This window comes from Myotis nattereri (assembly GCF_964212035.1).
Source record: "Myotis nattereri genome assembly, chromosome: 3".
Classification (NCBI taxonomy): Eukaryota; Metazoa; Chordata; class Mammalia; order Chiroptera; family Vespertilionidae; genus Myotis; species Myotis nattereri.
Genome location: NC_138077.1, coordinates 196,622,849 through 196,638,788, shown reverse-complemented (window position 1 = coordinate 196,638,788; position 15,940 = coordinate 196,622,849). Strand labels below are relative to the sequence as shown.

The following is a 15,940-nucleotide window of genomic DNA, read 5'->3' as shown; positions in this document are numbered from 1 at the left end:
TCAAAACTCTATCTAAATGTCCAAAAATAGGCCAGTTGCAGCATTTGTTTTAAGCTAGCTTTCCTCTTTACACATGCACAGAAATTCCAGACACATTTCTATGTTTTGTAAAACTTTTCATGGTGAGAAAGAGACTTTAAATTAGCATACTCTGGGAGGGGGATGTCCATATTACAGGATCCCCACGTGTCTCCCTTCCCCCACCTCCTGCTTGCTTTGGGGGAAGTTTCAGCAACTGACCTTTCCACCTGTCTCTTATCCCAATTAAAGGCATGCTTAATAGATAACAACAGATGTTAAATTTTTTCCTATTTCGTTTTCCAAAGTAATAACTAGCCCCCAAGGTGACCTTAGCCAAATTTTCCTTTTCCAAGTGTGTTCTCCAGTAATTTTTAAACAGCGTTAAGTAGTCTCCCAGGGAGAAAGCTGACAGCTTTAATCTCCCTAGCTGCCCAGTATCCTCTCCAGGAGCAGAGGATCTGGTGACTTTTTAGAAATTATAGATTTTTGATCCTCAAAACAAATTAGGTATTCTATGATTTTAACAAGAAACCACATTAAAGATGACCACGGTACTCTCATTTCTAGGGCCTGATTTAAAAACGTGCCTTTTGAAATTCCAATTTCTTTATAATTTTGCCTTTTAACCAAATTGTTCCCCATTATAACCTGACTTAAAAGATTTTCCTTGCCCACTCTGGGTTCTCGATTTCCAAAGCTAGTACAAGTGCTTACCCACAGTTCAACCTTACCACCTACACTGGTGTTGTTTATGCTCAGGCGAATCCTTCTTTTCCAGATTTCCGTCCTTGTCTCGAGCGCCATTAATATTGGTGCTGCCAGGGTTCAGGAAGCCCCAGTTCGGGCGCCATTAATACTGGGGTCTTGTTCCGGCATTTAGAAGGGCTCAGCAGTCTGGATAAGGGGCCCTGTGTAACTTAAAGAGTTTAGAGATGAAGCATAATTTTGAAAGGCATATGGGGCGGTCCGAGGAGCATAGCTAAAAGGAAGTAAGATCTCCTCATTTCAAGACCCCATGCTTTTTATGAACATAAATTGTCCTGAAGCGAGGGAGAGATATACACTTCAAAGTGGTAGGATTTGGTCTACAGAGGCATTGTGAGAATGGGGGACTTAGCCTACGGCTGTTCAGGTGTTTGACCAGTAGGAGGAAATAACATGTAGATTAAGATGCCCTGAGCTGTCTGGCAGCCAAGCAATCATCCCTTTTCAGGTTTGGGGAAATGCCCTCAGCCATTCCCAACAGGTGACAACCTATGTGACTCAGCCCTTGTTGAGTCCCCAAGTTCCATCAACCTTTTGATGAAACTCTTGAAATTATGACATGCTGGAATTTGCTTCTGGCACCAGGGAAAAATAGAAATGTATCAGAAATTATTAGAACTCAAATATTGGGGCACCCGATGAAAATAAAATAAAATTACAAAATCTCATCAGGCCAGCAAATTCTGCACAGGAAATTAGAGGTCAGATACAATTACACGAGGATTAGACAACTGTCTATAAGCACTAGGCAATTTTCTTTCGCTACTAAGGAAGGCTTAATACCAGATAATTTCACACATCAGGCACTAAGGCTTAATACCAGATAATTTCACACATCAGGCACTTCCTAACTTAAATAGAAACCTCAGAGGTAAAGTTTATCAAAGAACTAACTCACAACAACATACACATAACAATGACTATAAAAAGTCACACAGAGGCCCATTTAAATCATAAAATAACGTTAAAGAAAAACCCCAATCGCAAATTACTTAAACAAATCAGGCACAATCTTGGGGAACCACCAACCCATTTAGAAAAAGCTACAAAGACAGGTACAGACAGGAAATAATCCTTTCACACGGACACTTTAGCAGGATGATCCACCTGGATCCTCTACACAACACAATCTTTTCCTACAAGGAGACAGACAGAATAACCCTTTCCTACAAGGAAATCCCAGCAGGGAAACTGTAAAGGTCCTGGACTCTGTACTTATCTTTACTGTGGGTCACGTTTCTCATCTGTGAATGGGAACATGTGTGTGCAGGAGCCTGGAAGAGGATGCCTACCATCTGTGGTAAGTGCATGTTTTGAGTATCTTTTCAAAAATATGTTTTTATTGATATTAGAGAGAGGAAGGGAGAGAGATAGAAACATCAATGGGGAGAACCAAGATGGCGGCATAGGTTAACGCCGGAGTTTGCTGCTTTGAACAACTACTTCAAAAGTGAAACCAAAAAACGGAAGGGACATCAACCAGAACCACAGGAACGCTGGCTGAGTGGAAGTCCTACAACTAGGAGGAAAGAGAAACGCATACGGACACTCAGAGGAGGCGCAGTGCTGAAGTCAAATTCTGAGGTGCGGAGTGCGCGGACCGGGCTGGCGGCGGAGGGCGCGGTTGGCGTTTTCAATCGGGAGGGAGTCGCAGACTCTGAGCTTCAGATCCCGGCGAGTCTTTAGGGACCCAGACTCAAACGGGAGAAGCGGAACTGTCTGGCTTCGGTCAGAGCCAGCTTTCTCTCCGAGCTTTGCAGCGGGTGCTGGGACTCAGAGAGGCAGAGCCCCTGGGGACAGGACTGAGAGCCGCCATAACTGCTCTCTCCGGCCCACCCTGTTGATCCTGTGCGTCCCACCCCGCCCAAGCCCTGCACACAGGCATTTGCCCGATAGCACCTCCCTAGAGGACAGAAGTTCTCTCACTGCAGACACAGCTGATTCTCATAGCCACTTGGCCTGGAGGTCAAACCCTCCCTGGTATTAGCTACAACAATCAAGGTTTAACTATAAGACTTCGAACAAAGACCACTAGGGGGTGCACCAAGGAAGCATAACAAAATGCAGAGACAAAGAAACAGGACAAAATTGTCAATGGAAGATATAGAGTTCAGAACCACACTTTTAAGGTCTCTCAAGAACTGTTTAGAAGCCGCCGATAAACTTAATGAGATCTACAAGAAAACTAATGAGACCCTCGATCTTATACTGGGGAACCACCTAGAAATTAAGCATACATGGACTGAAATAACGAATATTATACAGACTCCCAACAGCAGACCAGAGGAGCGCAAGAATCAAGTCAATGATTTAAAATGCGAGGAAGCAAAAAACACCCAACCGGAAAAGCAAAATGAAAAAAGAATCCAAAAATGCGAGGACAGTGTAAGGAGCCTCTGGGACAGCTTCAAGCGTACCAACATCAGAATTATAGGGGTGCCAGAAGATGAGAGAGAGCAAGATATTGAAAACCTACTTGAAGAAATAATGACAGAAAACTTCCCCCACCTGGTGAAAGAAATAGACTTACAGGTCCAGGAAGCGCAGAGAACCCCAAACAAAAGGAATCCAAAGAGGACCACACCAAGACACATCATAATTAAAATGCCAAGAGCAAAAGATAAAGAGAGAATCTTAAAAGCAGCAAGAGAAAGAAACTCAGTTACCTACAAGGGAATACCCATACGACTGTCAGCTGATTTCTCAACAGAAACTTTGCAGGCCAGAAGGGAGTGGCAAGAAATATTCAAAGTGATGAAGAGCAAGAACCTACAACCAAGATTACTTTATCCAGCAAAGCTATCATTCAGAATTGAAGGTCAGATAAAGAGCTTCACAGATAAGGAAAAGCTAAAGGAGTTCATCACCACCAAACCAGGATTATATGAAATGCTGAAAGGTATCCTTTAAGAAGAGGAAGAGGAAGAAAAAGGTAAAGATACAAATTATGAACAACAAACATGCATCTATCAACAAGTGAATCTAAGAATCAAGTGAATAAATAATCTGGTGAACAGAATGAACTGGTGATCATAATAGAATCAGGGACATAGAAAGGGAATGGACTGACTATTCTTGGGGGGGAAAGGGGTGTGGGAGATGCGGGAAAAAACTGGACAAAAATCGTGCACCAATGGATGAGGACAGTGGGTGGGGAGTGAGGGTGGAGGGTGGGGCGGGAACTGGGAGGAGGGGAGTTATGGGGGGGGGGGGGGAAGAGGAACAAATGTAATAATCTGAACAATAAAGATTTAATTGAAAAAATAATAAAAAAAAGAAACATCAATGATGAGAGAGAATTATCAATCCGTTGCCTCCTGCATGCCTCCAATGGGGATCAAACCCGAAAATTAGGCATGTGCCCTGCTGTGGAATCAAACCCTGATCTCCTGGTTCAGTGGTCAACACTCAACCACTGAGCAACACCGGCCTGGCAATTTTGTGCATTTTGTTTGGTCTCATACTAGGTCCCTGAAGCAGGCTGGGCCTGGCCAGTGGTCCATCCTACAGAATACAAAGTTCACGAGGGCTCCATGGATCTCTACGTGGCTGCATGGGAGGGCCGAGGACTTACTGGCCTAGGAACTCTGGCTCCACTGGCCAGCAGGCCGCTGGGAGGAGGAGGGAGGAGTGTCCTCAGTGCAAGGCCTTTCCAGGATGCTGGGAGTGTCCCTGGCAGAATGCTCTGTTGGAGTCAGGGATGAGCACCACCCTCATGGACTCGAAGGAGAACGAAGGGCACCCTGGAAGCTCCTCAATGAAGGATATCGTCCCCCTGGGGCCTGAGGAATCTGCCATGGAGGTGGTCTTGAGGAGGATCCGGGAGCTCTCTGATTCGGTGAGGGGAGAGGAGGGAGGGCAGAGTGTGGGTCTCAGTCCCTACTTAGGTGGGGACAAAATATGACTTTGTTTTATTAGTCAGTTTACTAGGTCTTACTGAAGAGCTGTGTTCCCTGGTGGCATGGGGTAGTTCTCCTGTCCCCTTCTAGTCCCCCACCAGCTCCTGGGATTCCACCCTGTGCCAAGCGATCCGGGTGTGGGTTGGAGAGTCCTGGCGCCCATTTGGTCTATAAAGCTTGTTGCCCTCTTGTCTTCCTGTTGTAAAAGTTAGAACATCAAGGATCAAATCCTACCATTGCCATGTAGCTGCTATTGACCTTGAGAAAAAGATTCATATTGTAGTGCACCTGACACCTGTATAATTTTTTAACCAGTGTCACCCCAATGTATTCACGAAAAAGGAAAAAAATAAAAAGACATTTTAGGGCCACAGTTTCCTCTTTTCCTAACTGGAATAACAGTAGTACTTGCCGCATGGAGACCCTGTGAGGATTCACTGAAATGACACAATGCCCAGCCTTTCTTGCCTCTCTCTCTGCCTTGGCAGGACCACAGAGACGACCCCTTCATGGTGGCCGACCTGGGAGTGTTGGCCAGCCGCCACCAGGCCTTCTGCCAGGCCCTGCCAAGGGTCTCGCCCTTCTATGCGGCGAAGTGTAACAGCAGCCCCTTGGTGCTGCGTGTCCTGGCCGCCCTGGGCACCGGCTTCGACTGTGCCAGCAAGGTGAGCTTGGGCCCGCAGCCAGTTTCTTCATTCATAGGCCTGACAGTTCCTAGAGAAAAAAGGCCAGTTGCCAGTTGTCTCAAAGTGGGGACAGCAGCCCATGAACAGTGGCTGATGTGTGTGGTGCCCAGTTGTTTGTGAAAGAATAAATGAATGAACTGGTAGTAGTGCACCCTCCACTGGTCTAGGTGATGAGGGCAGTCAGCCTGAGCTGAGGAGTGGAGGGAACATGCACTTTAAACCCCAGACCCCGTTCTGTCCTGGCCCAGCCATTTCACTGGAGCCTGTTTCTTGGTCTTTAAAATGGGTTCAACTATATGTTCCTCAGAGCAGTCTAGAAGCTTAAATAGCACAATATTCGCCCAGTGCTTTCCCAGATGCACAGTAGGTGCTCAGTAGGGTACAGCCCATCATGCCTGTGGTTCCTGTGCCCAAAAAGCAGGGCAGCAGGGAGGCAGCCCCTTACTCTGGCTTTGCCCATGGCAGGTGGAGCTGGAGCAGGTGCTGGGCCTGGGCGTCGCCCCCTCACGCATCATCTATGCCCACCCCTGCAAGCCGGTCTCCCACCTGCAGTATGCTGCCCGCCATGGGGTGCAGCTCCTGACCTTCGACAGTGAGGAGGAGCTGACCAAGGTGGCCCAGCACCACCCTGGGGCCAGGTGAGACCAGCAGGGCTGCAGGCAGGTGGGGCCATGGAGGAAGTTCTGGCAAACTGACTTGGGCCTCAGCAAGGAGATGAAGGCTGTTCCGTGGTGACTAGGGGATGCCCAACCAGCAAAGAGCAAGAATTAGTGCCAGGTGTCCCAGTGCCCTCCCTGGTGCCCACTCATGTCAAAGATTTCCTGTGTCTGCAGAGGCGCTGGCAGAGCCTGGCATTAGAGGTCTGGAGTTAGCAACCTGCTGGGGAAAGCACTCACCTAGGATTCAGGAAGACCAGGGGTCACATTTCTGACTTACTTGTTGCATCTGTGTGTTCTTGGGAAAGTTACCTTAATGTCTCTGATCCTGTGACAGGAGGTCTGCTGAAGGGATGTTTATAATTTTATCTTTTTCCTGCTTTTTCTTGCCTGGGCAGAAGTCTGTAAGAAGTAGTGTAGCCCTGCCGAAACTGGTTTGGCTCAGTGGATAGAGCCTGCGGACTGAAGGGTCCTAGGTTCGATTCCGGTCAAGGGCATGTACCTGGGTTGCAGGCACATCCCCAGTGGGAGATGTGCAGGAGGCGGCTGATCGGTGTTTCTCTCTCATCGATGTTTCTAACTCTCTATCTCTCTCTCTTCCTCTCTGTAAAAAATCAATAAAATATATTTTTAAAAAAAAAAAGAAGAAGTAGTGTAGCCCTAACTGGTTTGCCTCAGTAGATAGAGTGTCAGGTCTGTGCACTGAAGGGTCCTGGGTTAGATTCATGTCAAGGGCACATGCCCCAGTTTCAGGCTTGATCTCCAGTAAGGGGAGTACAGGAGGCAGCTAATCAATGCTTCTCTCTCATCATTGGTGTTTCTATCTATCTCTCCCTCTCCCCTCCTTTCTGAAATCAATAAGAATATATTTTAAAAAATTAAAAAAGTAGTGTGTTCCCTCCCTGGACCTCCATGGCTGGACAGTCCTGAGGACCGAGGAGTTTGGGTGGGGGCAGCAAAGCATTCAGGCTTGGGGTTCGTGTGTCTAAGAACGCCTGTCACCTCACACCCCCTCCCAGGCTGGTCCTGCGACTGTGGACCGACGACAGCCAGAGCCTCATCCCCATGAGCTCCAAGTTTGGGGCCAGCCTGGAGCTGTGTGGACACTTGCTCAAGTCTGCCCGAGACCTCGGCCTGGCTGTGGTGGGCGCCAGGTAAGAGCATGGACTCTCCCTCCTGCGAGGCAGGGCTCCTGGCCCCCACGCCTGTCCGCAGCCTCTGACTCCGTGGTGCCCTTGGGTCAGCGTGGCCCCTCTGGGCCTCCAGTGGCTCCCTGTGGTCCTCATAAGAGGAGTTGGGTGTCAGCTGCTGGGAGGGTGGGGCAGGCAAGGCACTGGCCTTGGGTGCAAAATTTAGCAGGATGCCGAAAACTTTGTACTGGAGAGAAATAATGTTTTAATACAGTATTTAAAAAATTAATGCAGAGAAAACCCATGATGAGAGAATATGAAATTTTAAATCAAGACAGGATTGGCAATCTGATTTTTCTTTTCCCTTTGGGTCCAATTACTGTTAACTAATCTTGTCTTTAAAGTTTTTGTATTTTTTTTTATTGCTTATAATATTACAAGGAGTAGTACATTTGTCTCCTTTTTTTTTCCCCAATTGACCCTCCTAAAGTTTTTGTATTTTACTTATCTTGGATATTTTTGCATCAGCAGGTTTGATCCCTTGATGGGGTGTGTACAGGATGCAACCAATTGAGGTCTCTCTCTCTCACTCACTCTTCCTCTCTCTCTAATATATAGTCGTGCCCTGTGGTTGGGGGGGTGTCCCTCAGCCCAACCTGCACCCTCTTCAATCTGGGACCCATCATGGGATGTCTCACTGCCTGTGGGATCAGGCCTAAACTGGCAGTCAGACACCCCTCTCATAATCCGTAACTGCTGGCTCCCATCTGCTCGCCTGCCTGCCTGATCACCCCCTAACCAATCCCCTGCCAGCCTGATCGATGCCTAACTACTCTTCTGCCAGCCCGGTCACCCCCAACTGCCCTTTCCTGCCAGCCTGGTTGCCCCCAACTGCCCTCCCCTGCTGGCTCGGTCACCCCAACTGCCCTCCCATGCAGGCCTGATCACCCACAAGTGCCCTCCCCTGCCGGCCATCTTGTGGTGGTCATCTTGTGATGGCATGGGTGCTACCATCCTGTGCGAGGGCGTGATGGTCAATTTACATATTACCTCTTTATTATATAGGATAGTGCATGAAGGTTACTCATGTTGACTACTCAGTGCTTTGGTGCCCCCTTGAATGTTTTACCTGGAGTGCGACCTCCCTCACTTCACCCCACCTGCCCCTGATTGGTTCCTCTGCGCCCCCTGGTGGATTGATTGAGATTTGGGGTTCTGATCACTTGCATTCCAAAGAGGAGAAGAAGGGGAGCCCCTGTTGAGAGGCTTGGGGAGGGGTAGCTAAGAGAGGTGACTGCCCCACAACCAAGAGAGCCCAACTCACAGACTGTCATGTGGTGTGTGTCTCTGGGGTCCCCATGTACACAGCTAAGGCTGTGGTTCCTGTGAGTGCCCACAACCTCCATGTAGTCATGCTTGTCCCCGTGCCTGTGTCCGTGCTGGTTCACATTGTGCCTGTGTGGCTGTTTCTGAATGTGTATCTCCTCCTGCTGACCCTTGCGTTTCCTCGTGTGTTTCTGCACCTGTCACTGCACCTGTGCTCAGCTTCCACGTGGGCTCGGGCTGCCAGAATCCCCACAGCTTCGCACAGGCCATCGCCGACTGCCGGCGGGTGTTCGAGATGGGCCGTGGGGTCGGGCATGACATGAGCCTCCTGGACATTGGAGGGGGCTTCCCCGGAGTGGAGGGCTCTGAGCCGGAGTTTGAGGAGGTAAGAGGGGAGGAGGAGAGGGTGTCTGGGGGCCCCAACCTGGGTTGATTAAACAGAGTGTGTGTGTGTACAGGAAGCTCTTGAAACTCAGTCCTGTGCCTGCATGTAGCTGGACTTTGTGTGGGTTGAGAGGTCTCTGACGCTACATGGCTGGCATGTGCACATATACAAGTGTGTGTGTGTGTGTGTGTGTGTGTGTGTGTGTGTGTGTGTGTGTGTATTTGCACGGGAGCATGCGGTTCTGAACCTTCTATAGGCGTGTTGGTTACTACCCCTGGGAAGGCTACAGTCAGATAGAGGCTTCCTTACTGTATCCCCCACACCCAGGGGACAGTTTCCCTTTGCTGATCATGTTATGATTTCAATGTTTCCAAGTCAGATCTCATGGTGCTACAGCCTGGTCACTAGGCTTGTGCCCTCGGGCACTTGTCCCCTCTGGGCCACAGTCTTGACCTGTCTCCTCCCCTGCACAAGGGGATGCTGACACCTTCCCACAGAGCTGTCAGGGGAATGAAGAGGGAAGATGCAGGGAAAGAACCCGCATGGGAACTGGCCTCACAGGGCTCGGGTCTGTCCCCACAGATGGCGATAGTGATCAATGCTGCCCTGGCCCAGGACTTCCCCGAGGGGACCGGCATTGAAGTCATTGCGGAGCCAGGCCGTTTCTACGCAGCACCTGTCTGCGTGGCCGCTGTCAACATCATCGCCAAGAAGGCTGTGCTGCAGCCAGGTGGGTGGGCCCGGACTGGGCAGGGAGCGCTCTGTCCAGAGGTCCCCAGGCCTTGGGGGCAGGAGGGGCAGAGGGTTTGAGTTCCACCCTGGGTTCCTCATTCGGGGGAAACATGCTTTGATTTAGCTACAGGAAAGAGTCTGTTAGTAACATTACTGTGTTGTTCTCAGAGAGCCTGGAGGGAGGCATTGAGGGTCTATTCTTCCTGTGTCTGGAGGGGAAGTCTGAGGGCACAGCTCATGGGCCACAGCCTCCCCTGCTGGTATGCACCTTACTGTTTCCAAGCAAGCATTTTCTAACAGGCGCAGTTTTAGAACCCAAGTTCTAGTGAGTAAATAGTATTTCTATGACAAACATATGAAGGAAATATTGTCGGTACCATGGCCTGGAGGTTAAGGGTGACATTTGTAGGGTAACAGTAAATGATATCGAGGTCAGCCATCTCAGGAGAGTTTTTGATTGTTTGTTATCTGGGGGAAGCGGTTGGGTGGGGTTGCTGTCCCCACAAAGGGAGCTAAGTGGAAACTGAAGTGCATGTTGAGCTAGAATAGACTCACCCTCTGGGTTAGTGCCCTTTACTTTTTGAAATGTTGTGACCGTCATATAAGTATTTCTAAATAATTTTTATTTTATTTTTAAAATATATTTTTATTGATTTCAGAGAGGGAGAGAGAGACAGAAACATCAGTGATGAGGGAGAATCCCTGACTGGCTGACCCCTGCACATCCCACACTGGGGATATTGCACGCAACCCAGGCAGGGTGCCCTGACCAGGAATCGAACCATAACCTCCTGGTCATAGGTTTATGCTCAGCCACTGAGCCACGACAGCCAGGCTCTAAGTCATTTTAATCTGTTTCCTTATCCTTTGGACAAATGCCCTACCCACACCTTTGTAACCCTAATGGCACGTGGGTCCACTAATTTCATTTCCTCACAGAGCTTCTCATTAGAGAATATTGTGATTTGGGGCATATGATTTCAGCCATCATTTAACAAAAGCCCGAGTTATGCATATTATGGCTTACCATTTTTACCTTCACAACAGCCTGAGCTGCCAGTGATTAAGGATCTATTATGTGAGCAATTACTGTTTTACCTCATTTCTGCTCAGCCCTCCTGTGAGGCAGGTTGGGGCCATTCCCATTTTGCAGGCAGAGCTCTGGAGGCTCAGAGAGAGGAACTGCCTGTCCAGGTGCACAGCTAGCTCATGCACAGCGGCGCCAGGTCTGTCTGACCGAGAGGCTGGTGCCCTTGTGTTTGCAGACATGCCAGCCGAGCGGAGGGCCCAGCCTCACGGCTGCCATGACTAACCCATGACCAACTGGCTTAGGGACAAGTGGGGCTGTGGGCACAGGAGGCCGGATCAGTGCAGGCAGCTGAGAGAGAACGGGGACAGGAGTGACTCACACCAGGAGAAGATGGTGGTGGTGGTGGTGAGGGGACCCAGGGAGAGAAAACCAATAATCAGAAAGATCTGAGCATCTAAATGCTCAAAGGGTATGGAATGGCCCCAGTGCCCACAGAAACCAATTGGAAAGATTAAGGAAATGAATGTCGAAGGTTGGACTAGGAGTGGTTGTTCAGAAAGTGGTTGGTAGTAGTTCATGTCCTCGAGTCTGGGGCTGTAGGTGAGCATTAGCTCAATGTACTTCGGAGTGTGATGGAGCTGGGGAGAAGCCGCCACGTGCTCAGTGAGGCATCAACAGAGGCAGAGCATTTAGAAGGAAGGAGATGACAATTACGCTTCTCTCTGACTGTGAGAGCCGGGCACTGACAGGGGCACTAATCCCAGCCCTGCCCCATTCTCCTGTGTAACTTCTGGCAAGACTCAGTTTCCTCAAATGTACAGTAGTGTTCATTGTTCCCACTCAGAGTGTTGTTAGGAGGATGAAATGATTTAATATGTGCACACAGGTTGGAACAATGCCCGGGTTACCTGTACAATCATTGTTAGTGGCAGTAGCAGCCCCAGCACTCTGATGAGGTGCGGGTGGGGCAGAGGAGCCGTGGGAGCCCAGAGAACAGGCCCGAATCTGGTAGGGCATCCGGTGAGGCTCCTGAAGCAGGACACAAGGGTTATCCAGTGCTGGGCAGAGGGTCTGGGCCGGTCCTAAGGGTGCGGGACTCACTGTTGACCATCAGTGGTGAGACCTGGCTGAGCAGAGTCCTGTCCTCTCCCCTCTCCCAGGAGGCCACCGGAAACTGTTGTACTATCTCAATGAGGGCCACTATGGCAGCTTTCGTGCCTTCCTCAGGGATCATGTCCCCAGGATGCCAATTGTGGAGAAGGTAAGGGGACCCTTGTGTGGCTCTGGCACCTCCCAGACCCTGATAGCAGTGAGTTCAGCCCCTTTCCCTGTGAGGCAGTGATCCCTCTGCGACGTGCAAGGGAGCAGGGTCTTAGATTACACATGGCTTTGTAGATTGTCATACCCCATGCGTGTACAAGGATATGCACAGGCAAGCCTGTTTGTATTTGCATGCGCACTTTTGTGTGTGTGCATTTTGTGTGTGAGCATGCTGACTGACACCTGTGTAGGTAGGTGGGTGGATGGGTACATGGTTCTGTGTGGGTGTGTCTGCACATCTGTTTACCTCTGGGTTTCCATGTGATCTCTCTGTATGCACTGTTTGTGTGTTTGTGTGTGTGTGTGTGTGTGTGTGTGTGTGTCCAGAACCCTTGAATGCTGGAGATGCAGGAGTCCTAGAAAATGGAGGTTCTTCAACTTGCTTCCCAGTAGACTCATCTGGGAAGCTTCCAAGGACCCCGATGCCAAGGCGAAGGCCCAGGTGATGGGAATCAGGCCTCTCCTGATTTGGGACGTGGCATCAATCCTTTGTTAAACCTCCTCCAATGGGACTCCAATGGCTGCTGAGTTTCACCCACTATTTTGAGTGATTATTGACTGGAATCTTTTGCTTTTATAGATGGGAACGGAGGCCCCATGTGTGTGGCCTTGAGAATTAGCAGGGTTAGAATGTGTCACTTGAGCAAATATAAGCTCCATGAGGGCCGGGTCAAGAGCAGTGCCTGGCACATAGGGACTGGCTGGTGTGAGGGACTGCCAGTGTCCTTGCTGGTGCCTGGGGTGCTCTGCTGGCCGAGGGCATGGGCTAGGAGGGTGGGTTGGGGGCAGGAGCTCTTCCTTCTCTGATTCCCCACCCTGTGTCCCTGCAGGAGCTCTGCTCAAAGCCGCCCCTCTTCCCCTGCATCCTTTATGGCCCCACATGCAGTGCCTTTGACACGTTCTACAATGAGGAGGTGCAGCTGCCCGAGCTGGACGTGGGTGACTGGCTCATCTTCCCCTCCATGGGCGCCTACAGTTCAGTCCTGAGCTGCAACTTCAATGGCTTCCCGCCTGCGTCCATCTGCTACACGATGGGACCTGAGCTCAGGTATCTGGGTGGGACAAGATGGGGGTTCTCAGGGGCATCTGAGGTGGCTGATCTTTGGTGTGTCAGGCCCACGAAATACTGTACTTCCCCCCACTACCCCAGCAAAAGTCTGACTGATCTTTGACACTGTCCATGGGGTTGACTCTGTTACTGCCCCTGTCAGGGGTGGACTTGAGAACTCTCCAGTGTAGATGCCTTGTGGGCAGAAGCAGGCAGCACTATGGCCCCAGCTGACCCTAGTCCGTGGCCAAACCCCCACCCTGCTCTGATCTTTTTTGTCTGTTCTCTGGTTTTCTCATCAGATGTTCCTTCCCTACCAGCCTCAGGCTCCCTCACAGGCTCTGCCCAAAGGCCCCTGTCAGCCCAACCTAGGGTTCACTCCCAGGGGTGGTGGAGAGGGCTCTGGAACACCCCTTTACTGGTACAACCTTTCCACAGGAGCCTGCTGGAGACAGCGCCTTAAGCCGGGACATGGCAGCTTGGAGTGGCTCCAGACACCTCGGTGTGTCCACGTGGGACAGCTTGGGGGTGGAGGTGGAGGTGGGGGTGCGATAGGGGATGGGGAAGAATAACACAGGGAAGCTGAGGTTTGGGTGCCTTTGAAATGATGAGGCAACTTTTCAGGTTCAAAACTGTGAACTCCAGGCTAGTTCCTCTTCCTGCTCTTAGCACCTTAGGCCCTGGGATTGGGTTGGCTGAGACACTGGTGTTATATCCTGGAATGGCCACTACCTTTCAGTCAGTTAGTGAGCCTGAAGGCCATATCCTGGAATGGCCACTACCTTTCAGTCAGTTAGTGAGCCTGCATTGTTCCTGAATGTTTTACAGGACCTATGTGCCCCCCAACTCTAGTGGTGAAAATACTGGCTCTGGAGTCAGACAGGCCTGGACTGAATCCAAGCTCCCCCACAACTGGCAGTGTGCTCAGAGCCTCAGTCTCTCCATCTGTGGAGTGAGGATGATATGAGTACCCTCCTCAAAGGTTGTTGAAGGGATTAAGTCACCTAATGCTAGTCTTCTTTCAAGGCCCCTTCATGTCCAGGGCCTGACTCTGGCTGGTCCTGGTCCTGGGCCCTTCCTGCTCAGAGGCCACTCCCATCTTCAGGGAGCAGGCACAGCATCTGGCCACACAGCTAATGGGCCAGCCACATGGTGTGTCTGATCTGTCCTTAACCTTAAGAAACCCCCACGTTGGGAAGTTGGATGGACAAGGTGTGGATACAGCCAACTCCAATGTAGGGTAGAAGCTAGTGTGTGTCTCCCAGGCACACTAAAACTTTAAAAACAATATTTAAGAAGTTCTGAGCTCTAAAAGAGAATGTGTCCTACAGGGAAGGATGTTTGCAGAGGTGGGGATAGAGGCATATTATGATGATCTGTCATGGAGCTGCAGCAAGTGAAGGCGGAGTGGGTCTCAGAGGTTAAAGCCACTCACCTGTGTCCAGTGTTCTGTTAAACTCCACCTGATGAGACTTCTTTGATCCACAGCTTCTGCAAATGTTTCTCCCCATCCATCAATCTTGCTGTTCTCTCCATTCAGCCACGACCAGAGGAATCTTTTTTAGCATCTGTGGGCTGAAGAGATTTCTCCCCAGATATCTGAGGAGAAGAGATGGGCTGCAGATGCCACCTAAGGAAGCCAGAAGGCTCACACAGCCCTTAGAGCAGTGGTTCTCAACCTTCCTAATGCCGCGACCCTTTACTACAGTTCCTCATGTTGTGGTGACCCCCAATTTCATTGTTACAAATTGAACATAATTAAAGCATAGTGATTAATCACAAAAACAATATGTAATTATATATGTGTTTTCCGATGGTCTTAGGCAACCCCTGTGAAGGGTCTTAAGACATCCAAAGGGGTTGCGACCCATAGGTTGAGAACCGCTGCCTTAGAGCATGTGTTACTCATTCCTCTATTCCCAGCTTCTAAAAATGTGGGGTGGAAATATCCACCCTTACCCCTCAGAGGTGTCTGGAAATACAAATATGAGTGGGCTTTAGGTAAACATAAAACTTTATTCAGATGCAAGAGCTGTTGATGTGTTTTATGTCTTGCCCTGTAAGTGCTGTCTTGTGGAATTTAGCTATCTATCCATCCATTCATCCATCCATCCATCCATCCTTTAAATACCCATCCATTTAAACATTGATCCATCTATCCATTCATCCATCCATAATCTATTCATCCATTCATCCTCTGATTCATCCATCTACCCACTCATCCATCCATCTATGCATTTATCCACCCATCCATCTATCCATCATCCATCCATCCTTTAAATATCCATCCATTTAAACATTGATCCATCCATCCATCCATCCATCCACTTGTCCATCCATTCATCCATCCATGATCTATTCATCCATTCATCCTCTGATTCATCCATCCACCCACTCATCCATCCATCTATCCATTTATCCATCCATCCATCCATCCATCCATCCATCCATCCATCCATTTGTCCATCTATCCATCTACCCATCCATTCATCCATCCACCCAACTGTCCATCTATTCATAAAATAAAATGTGATGTCCTACTCTGCTGGAGGCCAATGCATAACAGCATTAGGATGAAAGTGCAAAAGAGACACTGGAAGGCCAATGGACCTTGATCTCTGTAGGGCTGAAATCAGCATGAGATTGCTCCTGCTGTGATTGCGATGGCTCCAGGCAATTTCCTGACTGATCATCTTTACATTGTCTATTAAATTTTACCTTTGATTCTATCTGCTCTGCCTGTGTGCATTGCTAAAGGGCAAATGTGTAATCAAACTGAATAAAAAGCAAGCAGGACCCAGACTCGTGGTTCCTCTTCTCAAAAGAGGTTCCACCTGGCCCCCCAGGCCTTCAAAATTCATTTTTCTTGTATAGAGTCTTCATTGTGTGTCAGCCCTCCTACAAGTCATCGTGAACCCACTGTGCAGGCTGTGGCACTACTC

General features: G+C 49.5%; 1 protein-coding gene across 1 annotated transcript; it reads left to right on the top strand.

The window, feature by feature from the left end:
- Nucleotides 1-4,443: 4,443 nt before the first annotated feature.
- On the top strand, nucleotides 4,444-14,778 carry LOC308516658 (antizyme inhibitor 2-like; the record flags this gene model as incomplete). The annotated part of the gene is given in 10 exon segments (XM_081087704.1): nucleotides 4,444-4,478; nucleotides 4,480-4,624; nucleotides 5,174-5,350; nucleotides 5,837-6,009; nucleotides 7,047-7,181; nucleotides 8,703-8,868; nucleotides 9,451-9,598; nucleotides 11,791-11,891; nucleotides 12,781-12,998; nucleotides 14,487-14,778. Coding segments are annotated over 10 exon segments (1,389 nt in total). The 3' UTR covers nucleotides 14,578-14,778.
- Nucleotides 14,779-15,940: the final 1,162 nt, after the last annotated feature.